General features: G+C 47.2%; 1 protein-coding gene and 1 non-coding gene across 6 annotated transcripts in view; one reads left to right on the top strand and one right to left on the bottom strand.

The window, feature by feature from the left end:
- The window catches only part of SFXN5 (sideroflexin 5), a 120,098-nt gene that overhangs the window by 105,276 nt on the left and 1,893 nt on the right, over window positions 1–12,929 (bottom strand). For 4 of the 5 annotated variants that reach the window (XM_066377996.1, XM_066377995.1, XM_066378000.1 and 1 more), the window contains exon 2: window positions 7,097–7,165. In XM_066377996.1, the coding sequence (XP_066234093.1) occupies window positions 7,097–7,165 (69 nt within the window). Of the gene's footprint in view, window positions 1–2,098; window positions 2,116–7,096; window positions 7,166–12,929 lie in introns of all 5 variants that reach the window. The other variant, XM_066377999.1, reaches the window with a different exon arrangement.
- TRNAT-CGU (transfer RNA threonine (anticodon CGU)) lies at window positions 2,022–2,097 on the top strand. The gene has a single exon. It is a non-coding gene; the product is annotated as a tRNA-Thr (tRNA).

The raw sequence follows: 12,929 nt of genomic DNA, 5'->3' as shown, positions 1-12,929 counted from the left end.
CACACCTTTTTCTGTCTACCAGCTCCAAAGAGCCAGCCGCTGTTCATGTTCAAATGGGAAGAAGAACCTCACACAGGCAGGAAAGTTCAGCTAACCTGGAAACACCTGCCCCAGGGATTCAAGAACTCACCACCCTGTTTGGTGAGACTTTGGCTGCAGACTCCACGGCTTTCCCAGGGGAAGAGGTAAACTGTGCCCTCCTACAATATGGTAGATGATCTCCTGGCCAGTGACTCCCGAGAAGACTGCTGGAGAGGCACAAGAGTTCTGCTACTGTTGCTGACAGATACAGGGTACGGGTGTCGTGGGTAAAGGCCCAGATGTGCCGGCCCCAGGTTCAATATCTCGGGTTCATCATCAATGAAGGATATCTCTCCCTAGGACCCAAGAGGAAACAAACCATCTGCTCGATCCCTAGACCCGACAACAAAAAGCTTAGAGAGTTCCTAGGACCGCAGGGTTCTGTCACATCTGGATCCCTGGGTTCTCGGGAAAGGCAAAACCCCTAGATGAGGCACTAAGTGGGCCAGAGGGAAAACTCCTAGACTGGAGCGAAAAACAGGAAATGGCATACCAAGAAATAAAGAGACTGCTCGCCAGTGCCCCAGCGCTAGGACTGCCAAATACAAACCGTGAATTCAATCTCTTCGTCTGCAAGAAAGGCCATGTAGCTCTAGGGCTGCTCACCCAAACTGCCAGGCCATGGCGGAGACCAGGGGCCTATCTGTCTAAACAGCTCACCCCAGTGGCCGCTGGGTGGTCCCCTTGCCTCCGGGCACTAGCTGTCACAGTGACACTAGTCAGAGAGGCTGACAAGCTCAACTTAGGCCAGAACATCCATGTGAAAGTCCAACATGCAGTGACAACCCTGATGATCAGCCCAGGATGGTCCACTATCACGGACTATTGTGCAAAAACCCACAGGTGACACTAGAAACAGTATGCACACTAAACCCAGACACAATCCTCCCCGCCGAGGCCGGGCCATCAGATCATGACTGGGAGGAAACCATGGATGAGGTCTACTCAGGCCAAACTGATTTAACAGACACCCCCCTCACTGAACCTGAACTAGAACTGTTCTCAGATAAGAGTAACTTCATCCAAAACAGAACGGAAAGCTGGATATGCAGTGACCACCCGGGACGGGGTCATTGAGGCAGAAGCATTACCACAGGGATGGTCTGCTCAAAGAGCAGAACTATGGGCACTAATCCAAGCGCTACGATATTCAGAGGGGAAGGAAGAAGGTGAACATCTTCACTGACTCTAAATATGCCTTCACAACCTTACATGTGCATGGGGCAATTTATAAGGGAAGAGGACTACTCACGGTCAGAGATAAAGAAATAAGAAACAAAGAAGAAATTCTTCAACTACTGGAAGCAGTCTGGAAACCCAAAAAGAGTAACAGTCATACACTGCAAAGAACATCAAAAAGGTACCAACCCAATAAGCTTGGGAAACAGTTTCGCTGACCAAGCAGCAAAGAGGGCCTGCCTTCTGTCAACCACTGTTCAGGTAATAGCAAAAGTATTAAAAATCAGCTGGAAACTACATGCTGCATACCGGCCTCAGAGTTCAGGGAAAGTTGAATGCATGAATCGAATCCTAAAGACCACCCTAGGTAAGTTCTGCCAGAAGACAGGCCTCCCTTGGATAGACACGCTACCCCTTACGATGCTGTATGTCCGATGCACTTCTGGACCCACAGGATACTCCCCCTTTGAAATATTATATGGGAGACCTCCCATCCATCATTAAGCTAAAAGGAGATCCCCGACAGATAGGAGAACTAAGCCTCTCAACCCAACTCCAGATGCTAGAGGAAACATTCCATAAGATAGCCCCTGATGTTCTAGAGAGGGCCCTAATCCCCTTAGGGCACTGGATCCACTCCTATCAGCCTGGAGACATAGTATGAGTTAAAGGCTGGGGAGAAAAAACACTCCAACCTGTTTGGACAGGTCCACATATAGTTGTCTTGGCTACTCTGACTGCCATTAAAATTGCAGATTCGAGCCCTGGCCGGTTGGTTCAGTGGTAGAGTGTCTGCCCCGTGCGTGGATGTCCCGGGTTCAATTCCCGGCCAGGGCACACAGGAGAAGCGCCCATCTGCTTCTTCACCCTTCCCCCTCTTCTTTCTCTCCATCTCTCTCTTCTTCTCCCACAGACAAGGCTCCACTGGAGCAAAGTTGGCCCAGGTGATGAGGATGGCTCCATGGCCTCTGCCTCAGGCAATAGAATGACTCTGGTTGCAACAGAGCAACGCCCCAGATGGGCAGAGCATTGCCCCCTGGTGGGCGTGCCGGGTGGATCCCGGTCAGGCGCATGTGGGAGTCCCTCTGCCTCCCCGCTTCTCACCTCAGAAAAATACAAAAAAATAAAATAAAATAAATTGCAGGTACAGCACCCTGGATTCACCATACCCGAGTCAAAAGAGCCAACACTGAGGACCAGCCAGAGACCTGGACCACTCACAGTGACCCCACAATGGGCATACTACCAGAAACTGATGAAGGGCCCCAACCAGCAGATCCCAAGGAACAACCAGGGCTGTAATGACTTGCCAGCTGCTGTTCCTGATCATCAGCAGGATCCTGGCTCTACTTTTGGGCAGAGGACTAGCTGTAAGCGTTCCAGCAGATTAGAATAGACTAGAGAGATTGTTATTAATAGTTACTTACATACTAATAGTAGGATGTGTTGTTACTATAAAATGTTTTGGAAATTTTCTGTTAAAACAACTCCTTACAAAATCCTAAACAAACTCATCCTAGTAAACCTTACTCTGCCACTAAGTGCCCCTACACCTCCATGTCCTAATGAGTGTTTTCAGACATGTATAGTGATGCCCCATAGACTTCATTAGAGGGCACAAAGGGGGGAATAATACAGCTATGACTCAATGATGACAAAGCAAAATGCTTCATCTCTGTGCCACTCTGCTTTCTAATTCCAGTTTCGCTTTTGTAACCTTGCTTGCTTCTTCCATCAGCCAGGGCTATAAAAGGCCCCAAAGCCCACCAGTCAGGGCTCAGACTTTGGAGTGTGAACTCCTCTGGGCCCACCAGCATAATAAACTGGTTCTCCAACTCTCCAAGTGTTGCTTGGCTTCTTGGACATTCCTGTGTGCCCTTACAGACGGCTCACGCTGCCCAGGATCTTTCCACCCCAGGAAACTCTGGGTTCCAAAGCCTCCTCATGTCCCCCACTATCCTCCCACCCTCACAGGCAAACAGGCCTGTCCTCCGGTTGGACAGCCCACACTCCCCACACTCCCTCTCAGGACACCAGCCCAGAGCACCAGGAGAGAAACTGTTTTGTAGACAGGAGCCATGGTCTGTGAGCCCAGCAGGAGGGGGAGGCTGGCCCTCCTGGTAGCACCACAGTTCACTGGGGAGGGGCTCAAATGAGAGACCTTTTCCTCTCAGTGCCTCTGAGATGGCTTTGCTAAGCCACCTACCTGAACTAGAACCAGTGAGGGCCTGAAGGCCGCACTCATGGCCCCTGCAGAATATTTAGGGCCTAGAAGATCTCCTGTGGGCAGAAACTTTCCAAAAGGCCAGGAAGCAGTGCTGGAAGCAGTCTCCAACTGGGGTGTGTGTGTGTGGGGGGGGAGGTATCACTAGGGGAAAGGTGAAGATCTTTCTGGGAAGTCTATCAGAATCTTTGATGAGGAGAGGGAACATGTGAAATCTGAAAAATATTCTAAAATTGCCATTGCATTGGCTTTATTTTCTAGTTAGGAAATACAGTGTGTCAGTCAAGTCATGGTGCACTTTTGACCGGTCACAGGAAAGCAACAGAAGATGATAGGAATGTGAAATCTGCACCAAATAAAAGGAAAACCCTCCCAGTTTCTGTAGGATGATGTGGCAGCATGTGAACATGCGCAGATGATGACGTAACACCGTGTATACAGCGGAGCAGCCCAAGGCCATGCCAGTCGAGATGTGGACGGTACAGAGGAAAGTTCAGTGTGTTCTGTGGCTCACTAAATTCAAATCCGTGACCAAAGTGCAACGTGAATATCGGCGCATTTACAACGAAGCGCCACCACACAGGAATAACATTACTCGGTGGGATAAGCAGTTGAAGGAAACCGACAGTTTGGTGGAGAAACCCCATTCTGGTAGGCCATCAGTCAGTGATGAGTCTGTAGAGCAGGGGTCGGGAACCTATGGCTCGCAAGCCAGATATGGCTCTTTTGATGGCTGCATCTAGCTCGCAGACAAATCTTTAATAAAAATAATAATAACATTAAAAATATAAAACGTTCTCATGTATTACAATCCATTCATTTCCTACCACTATGTTCATGGTTGTGGGTGGCTGGAGCCAATCACAGCTGTCCTCCAGGACAACACCAAATTTTTATTGGATAATGCATAATCTACATGGGTCGTTGTATGGCTCTCACGGAATTACATTTTAAAATATGTGGCGTTCATGGCTCTCTCATCCAAAAAGGTTCCCGACCCCTGCTGTAGAGGTTATACGGGATAGCTGCCTAAGGAGCCCTAAAAAATCTGTGCGTGAGCCCACATCGAACTGCACTGAATAGGTATGAAACTGGGAGAGTTTTCCTTTTATTTGGTGCAGATTTCACATTTCTATCATCTTTTGTTGCTTTCCTGTAACCGGTCAAAAGTGCACCATGACTTTACGGACACACTGTAGTTAAGTTACTTTGACACTTCAGTTAATAGTGAAGTATGAGCCTGGCCTATGGCAGAGCAGTGGACAGAGCACTGACCTTTAATGCTGAGGTCTCGGGTTTAAAACCCTGGGCTTGCCTGGTCAAGGCACATAACAACAAGCAAACAATGAACTACTGAAGTGAAGCAGCTATGTGTTGACTCTTCTCTCTCCCCCCTCCCTCCTGTAAAGTCAATAAATAAAATCTTTAAAAAAAGTAGTGAAGTATGAGGGTTTTGTATGTAGTAATGGTATTTAGATCCCAATGGTGTAATGATGTACAATGTTGGGGCCTTTCAAAATACAAGAGTTGAAGAAGAAAGATGTGGTGCAGGAGCAGGCCAGTAAAATGAAGTGGTCTGGGAATGAGAAGTGGGCAGACTGAGAGGAGGAAGGGTGTGAGCCCCCAGGCACAGGCAGCATGCCACATTGTAGCAGACCATTCATGCCCAAAGCCCCTGCCAGCTCGTGGTAATGTGGGGAGCACTGAATTACCTCCCAACCTTCTTATTCTCCCTCTGTCATCTCTCGACACGCCTCAAAGTCCACCATTAGCACCTCCATCTTCTGAGTTAAGCACTGGCTCCTCCATCAAGCAGGTAGCATTTATGTTGAGATTTAGGTGGCAACTGTATCTAGTTCTGCACCATTCTGGAACTTTCCAGAAAGACATATAATCTAAGCTAGGTAAATAGTTTCCCTAGTTTGGATCACAATGACAACTCCTTAGGAGAATCCAGACAGAGCCAAAAAGTATAGCAGCCTTGCCCTTAGGAGGCAGTAGGCCCAGAGGGGTACACAGGGCCAGCTAGTAAAATACCTGAGCCCTCTGTCCTTGCTGAGGTGCAGTGGGAAACCACGTGTCAGGTTAATTCCCACATTTCACATTACTAGGCTGCTCCCTTGGGCACAGTGGGGATTGCTCCAGGCCCAGGTACCCAGCAGACCTTGCTTGTGCTTCTTTCCACCATGGCTTTTCCCTCCCAGAGCTGATCAACTCAGAAAAGATGTGCAGGAAAAGTGCTATTCACTCAGGAAGGCAACCAGGACCCTGAGTGACTTCCCTCAGGGTATGCAGCCCAGGGCTGAGTAATCTTGGGAGAGTTCTCTAAACTCATTACCTGAACAGGAATGCAAACTGGCTGTGAGTAAGGGTCCTGAAGACAAGCCTACCTAGGTTGGTACCCTGGCTCCATCACTGGCCAGCACCTTGTGCATGAGACTTAACTTCTGTCTGTTTCCTCATCTGCAAAATGGAACTTGTAATAGTATCTACCTCAGGGTTGCTTTGAGTTAATCTGATATAAAATGCTTACAGCACTGCCTTGCTCATAGTATGTGCTTAATAAATCTTTGCTATTTTGTATATGCATGCATTCCTACACACATTTGTAACTACATATACAAAGGCTACAAAGATACACTTCTTGGGATAGCTGAAATAAACTTAGTATGTTTAACTTTGACAATTCCAGGTGTTGGTGAGGATTGGGAGCAAGAGAAGCGTTGCTGATGGGGGACATAAAACATGGAGCCACTCTGAACAGGTTGGCAGTTTCCTATTAAGTGAAACATATACTTACCACACTTACCATATGAGCCAGCCCGTTCCTATTTACTCCTAGAAATGAAAGCATACGTCCACACAAAGAATGCTTATAGCAGTTTTATTTATAACAGCCAAAAACTGGAGACAGCTCAGGTGCTCATCAACAAGTGAACGGACAAACAAGTTCTAGAATATCCTTTCAATGGAATACTTACTACTCAGCAGTGAGCAGGGACGCAGTACTGATACATGCAACAACACAGATGACTCACAAAAGCATCATGCTAAGGAAAAGAAGCCAGGCACGCACAGCTCCATACGGTTGTAGTATTCCATTTACATGACATTGTAGAAACAGACAGTAGGGACAGAAAAGAGATCAGTGGTTGCCAGGGGCTGGGCTGGGGACAGTGACTACTGACCCGGCATGAGGAAATATTTTAGGGTGATACAAATGCACTACTCTGTGGGGGTGGATTCATGACTGAATATGTTTGGCAAAATTCATAGAATGGGTCCCATGTAGAAGGTAAATTATACCTTCGTTGCCTAGGAGAGGAGGGAACTGGGCAGGAAGAGTATATAAAGGGTACTTTTTTGTTCTACTTAAACACATCTGTGCTGTCTGAACTTTTGTAATGAGCATGTAATTTCTGTAGTTGGACATAATTTTATTCAAGTTTGAAATAATAATGATGATATACACCTACCTTGAAGGGACATGGTGAAATCCAAATAAAATGAGATAATGTATATAAAGCACACACACAGATGACCCACTGATCTTCTAAAGTGGCAAAGTATAAAATAGGCCAAGTCCCCCCCACACACACAGCCATGACTTACCTCAGTGACAAAGAGTGTGCGAGGGTCGATAATATCCAAGAAGTGCCTGAAGCGGCCATAGAAGGATGTCTGGGGAAGGGGTGGGAGAGGAGAGATCAGCTGCTGTAGACCATCCTCCACCACTGGGAGCCCCACCCCTCACCCCAGTCATCGGGCCCCACAGTGCCGAGGACTCCCCACATGGTGATAAATACCAATGAGGCCTCACTGCTCAGTGACCTGAGGCCCACTTTTCCAGTCTGAGGGCTTTCTAACTAACATCATTTCAGAAAGACCATTAAGACGCAGTGACTGTCCCAACTTCTCTTCAAGGCTTTTCTCCCTTCCCCCTCAGTGCCCCTCTGAGATCCACTTCAGGAATTTCAGCAGCTCTGTACCCACCACCACTGAGCATACAGACTGGAGGTCAGGCCTGGGCCCCCACTCTCTCCCAGCCTCCCCTCACTACCGGCCTTGCTTTGGACCTCTCGGGTGAGGGGAGGTCCTTCCCCAAGGTCAAGCTCCCATAGGCAGAGCTCAGACACCTCAGCACCACACTTGCAGCCCTCAGACCCTCCTTCACCCACAGCTGTGGAGCTGCTGTGAGGCCCTGAAGGCGGGGCAGACTCCCTCCGGCCTTGCCACAGAGCAGGGTCCCTGGAAAGGAAGGGCTTTGTGCAAAGCAGGCCACAGGCAATAGAGCACAGTGAAAGAAAACCCAGCAACCGTGCTGCTGGGCCCTCTGCCCTAGGGACAGGGCCAGCTTGGCAAAGCCAAGCCCAAGAGGAGGAGGGTGCCAAGCTAGGGGACAAAGAGAAAAGCTGCAAACGCTGGGGGTTCATGCCTCGCAACACTGCCAGGCTCTGCCCCAGATCCTCCCTGGACCCCACAGCCCTCCTAGCACCATCCTCTGCATAGTGCAGGAAACGGAAGCCTCCATACTCCCTCCCTTTGCTCAGACCCTGCAGCCAACTTCTGCTCCTTCCCCTTCCTGATAAAGACCCTATAGTAGGTCCCGGGTCACCTCAAAGTCCCCTGCACACACCAGGCCCCACGCTGCCACCATATCTGCTCACCATGGCATGCTTCCTGGAGTCGCTCTCCACCTCCTGCTTCCACCTCTACTGAGGTGCTGCCCTTCCATACAGGTTCAAGATTCAGCACCATTCCTAACAAAAATAGCTGCTTCTCTAACCTCTTACAACTCAAATGGCCTACACCATGATGATCACACTGTTGTCCTGACAAAATTTCACCCCTAATAATTTAGTCTAAGGAAATAATCAGAGACATTCAGAGGTTTGGTCAGAGGCATGTTATATGCTGAGGATGCTCACTCTTACATTATTTGTAAACAAGTAGGGAGTCTGAACACACTGCAGTGAATTACTTGTCTTCAGACATTTATGATGTGGAAAAATGCTTATGATGGTGTGACAGGCGTATAAAGAGGATGATTCCAACTCATAGACAAGGAAATAAGTAGAGCCAGACAGACAGTGAATGGGTAGCAAAGAGACAGAATGACACTCGGATTCTGTCCACTAAAATGAATCAGGGTTCCTTAAGAAGCAGCTAATTCCAGGGCTAGGGCAGGGAAGGTACCACATATGACTGGTGCATTTTCTTGTGCCAGAAAGTAATAAAGTGCCCCCTCCTCCACAAGTGATGGGGACATGTTAAAAGGATCATGACAGGCAGACGGGAACTCTGTGCCTCTGGATGATACCTTGACAAGTTCACTGTATCACTCTTGTAGTATTCTGGAGTGACAATCTAATCATGAAGAAACAACAGACAAACCTAAATTGAGGAACATTCCATGAAATAACTGGCCTTATTAAATATGTCAATGTCATAAAGACAAAGAAAGAATGAGGAACTAATCCACATTAAAGGAACCTAAAAAGACAACTAAATGTATTGCATGATTCTAGACTGAATCCTGGATGGGAAGGGTGGGGGATGATACTCTCAAGAACATTATTGAGACAACTGACAAAAATGTAGGTCATAGATTAATAAAAGTATTGATTCCATATTAAATTTCCTGCATATAGTAACTATACTGTAGTTATTACTACAGCCTGAATATTTGTGTCCCTTCCCTGTTCACAGGTTAAATCCTAATGCCTAAGGTGATGGTATTGGAGGGGGGCCTTTAGGAGGCGGGTGGATCTGAGAACACGGCCCTTCTGAGTGCTATCAGTGTCCTTATAAAAGAGACCCCAGAGGTCTGGGAAACTGTGATTTCTCAGTGAGTATCGAAGAGTGGTAACTCAAGAGGTGGGTTGTTGAGACACTGTCTATAAGCAGCAGGTCCTTTCTTTGTTACTGCATTACTTAATGCCTGTTCTCTGGAACCGGTGAATGGCAGGGAATGTTTCTGCTTGTTACAGTCTAATTAACTTTTATTTTCTCAATAGTTTAAAATGTATGGCCTTCCCCTCAACCCCAAAAAATTTGCCCCCTCTTGACCTAATCAATTATCAGTGGATATTTCCTCTCCTTTTTGTTGACCTGAAGAATGAGTCAGCCAAATGATTCCTTCGAGATCCTTTCACAAGAAAGGTGAGTCAGCTAATTCTGAGCAAGGCTGGAGCCTGCAGTACATGCTGCCTTCCCACCTCCACCGCCCCTGGGGCAGAGCCGGCTGGCCCGGGGAGCAGCAGCTGAGGGCAATGGTCTGTGAAGGCACTTGCAGCCCTCCTGTACCCAGATCTCTAAATCACTGCCCTTAGGAATAAAATACTCATTGAACCTGTAGCCCAAAGGAAGAAAGGCTGGGCCAGGCTGCACAGGAAATCACCTGGGTATTCCAAAAACCAGCTGGACACCCTGAGGTTCAAATTCTATTGGCCTGCGGTGGGCTCCAGACTTCAGTGTCTGTTTAATAACCTGCCCAGGTGAGTAATGTGCAGCAGAGATTGAGAGCCACTGGACAAGGGACTGACCCTTTCCACAGCAGTGGGAAACAGTCACTCTCTAGTCTATAGGACGTAAATGATTAAAACACATAATTACCTACAAGTCACTTTCGTTTTAGAACTTACTTCAGGCAAACTATAGGAGACACTTCTCTAATGCCTCTCAAATCTCAGCCACACAAACCTATCCACCCTGGAGCGAAGAGTGCATTTTCCTGCCCAGCAAGCTCCCCATACCCCAGGGAGCCCTGTGCAACCCATATGCTATGCCACCATGGGCAATTTCAGAGGCCAGCACACCATAGCCCACCCCTACCCCCAGTTATCTTGGCAGATAAGTGAGAACCCCGAAGAATCAAGAGAGTTTAAAAAAAAATTTTATTTGTACATAGACTAAAACGCAAATGGGAAAAAGCATGTGTCTGTTTCCTGTCGAGGGGGGCCCAACGTGCCAAAAATGGTGTCAGGTCTGAAGAGAAGAGCAGGTTCAAGAGAGGAAATGAGCTGTACAGGAGGAGGAGAGGGAGCACAGTCAGGTCACAGAGCTTCCCCGGGTGCTGTCTGGTCATCTTTCCCCCTTCGGAAGGCAATATGGGGCAGAGGTTAAAAGCATGGCCTCAAGTTTACAGGGAACGGAGGAACACATCAGTAATATCATAGAGATACCTTCAGCCACATTAAGAATGAGGGAAATTCTAATGTTTCAAGGTTGGTTTCTGAGTTTTACCAACTATACCATGGAAATATAAGATGATAACATCAGGGGAAACTGGACGAGGGTTATACAAGAATTTTCTTTTTGACTTCTGTAAATCTAATATTATTCTAAAATTTAAAAAATTTTAAACAACTAACAAAAAAAATGTCCTTATTGTTTTTAAGAAATACTTACTAGCAGGTACAAGAAATGATGTGATACCTGGGTTTTGCTTTAAAATAATTCATTGGTTGCCTGACCTGTGGTGGTGCATTAACCTGGAATGCTGAGGTCGCTGGTTCAAATCCTAGGCTTGCCAGGTCAAGGTACATGTGAGAAGTAACTAGGAGTTGATGTTTCCCACTCCTACCCTCACTTTTCTTTATTTCCTTCCTTCCTTCTTTCTTTCCTTTCCTTTCTTCCTTTGTTTTCCTTTCCTTTCCTTTCTTTACCTTTCCTTTCCTTCCTCTTTCTCTCTCCTCTTTCTAAAAAAGTCAATAACTAAAATTTTAACTCTTTTTTATTAAAGTGAGAGGAGAGTAAATAGTGAGACAGACTCCCACATGTGCCCCGCCGGGATCCACCAGGCAACACCATCTGGAGCTGATGCTTGAGTACTCAGCTATTTTCAGTGCCTGAGGCTGATGTGCTCAGACCAACTAAGCATAGCCACACTCAAGCCAATTGAGCCACTGGCTGTGAGAGGGGAAGAGAGAGAAGGGGGAAAGGAAAGGGGAGAGAAGCAGATAGTCACTTCTCATGTGTGCCCTGACTGGAAATCAAACTCGGGGCATGTGCATGCCAAGCCGGCGCTCTATCCACTGAGCAAACTAGCCAGGGTCAATAAATAAAATCTTAAAAATAATAATAATAAAATAGTTCATTGGTTGTACGTATAGATTAAACAAGGCTAGTCTTTCATTGGTAATTATTGAAGCTGAGTGACAAGTGCATAGGAATCACTGTCAACAGTCTCCACTTTTTTAAGTTTGGAAATCCCCATAATAAAAACGTTGACAATAAGCAAACAAACATTGACTCTGGAGCCAGTATGCCTAGGAAGTTAGTTAATCTGTGCGCTACAGTTTTCTTACCAATAATATAAGGGATAACTGTACCTGTCTCACAAGGTTGTTGTGAAAATTACATAACACACAAAAAGGCTGGAACAATACCTGGCTATTGTCATCATCTTATGGGAAGAAAGATGATCACAGACCGAATGCCATCGAGGCAAGCTGTCTCCACCCTCTGACACTGCTCAGTGCCATTGCCTCCCTGCGCTCCTGCACAGGGAGATCCTTGAAGGATTACAGGAAGGATTTGGGCACCTCCAAATAAGGAAATAAGGAATAAGGAAAGATCTTGGTGCCCATTCTTGCAGAAAGTGGTGAGGCTGGCTGGGGACTGAGCGTCGGGTCCTGGTATGGGCTCTGAGAATGGACCCTGGATTATGAACCACTCATAGTTCCAGGGGCTGAAAGCAGTCAATGTGGTGAAAAGGAAGGTTTGAGGATGGGGGGGAAAAAGGTCAGCAGGGGTGGGTCATTCAGACCTTTGGGGCCCCTTCAAAAGTTAAGTCTTTATTTCAGAAGCAAAGGAAGCCACTGGAGCATGTTTAAGTTTGTGGGAGAAGGGGGAGTCACTTACCAGACCTGCACTGGTTGGTACTCTGCCATGAGGAAGAGGGAAGACTGAAAGTGGAAGCAGTGCGACCTATGACAAGGCTTCCACAGTGGCTCAGGAGATAGATGGGAACCTGGTCTAGGATTCTGGCAGTGGAGACCAGTGGATTTAAGAGTGGTTTAAGAGATGAGAACACTGGACCTCTGGCCATATTTAGAAAGTGAGAGAGAGGAAGGGAAGTACCAGTGACTCCCAGGTTTCTTAGGAGTCAACAGGGCAGTTTGGGCCACCTGCACAGCTGGGAACAGTGTGATAGGGAACAGGCTTGGGGGGAAAGAGGTGTTCCTTAACATGGATGAATCACATGCACCGTGCTTTTTTATGCAGGTCACTATGCTGGAAGAGGGGTGCTTTGAAAACAAACTCTGTTACTGCCTTCTAGAGCAGTGCCAAAGAGATGCCAGCAATGGTTACGGGAACGGAGGAGTCTCAAATGTGCATTTATGGCTCCAGCAGTGATCACAGCAAAGGGCTCAGTCCACTTGGAATTCCTTGACCAATGTCTGTTGTGTTGACTGTATGTCCCCGAACAGGTGCCAGAGAA

Source organism: Saccopteryx leptura, chromosome 3 (genome assembly GCF_036850995.1).
Source record: "Saccopteryx leptura isolate mSacLep1 chromosome 3, mSacLep1_pri_phased_curated, whole genome shotgun sequence".
Taxonomy (NCBI): Eukaryota; Metazoa; Chordata; class Mammalia; order Chiroptera; family Emballonuridae; genus Saccopteryx; species Saccopteryx leptura.
Note: the sequence above shows the minus strand (reverse complement) of the source record. Positions and strands in the feature narration are given on the sequence as shown.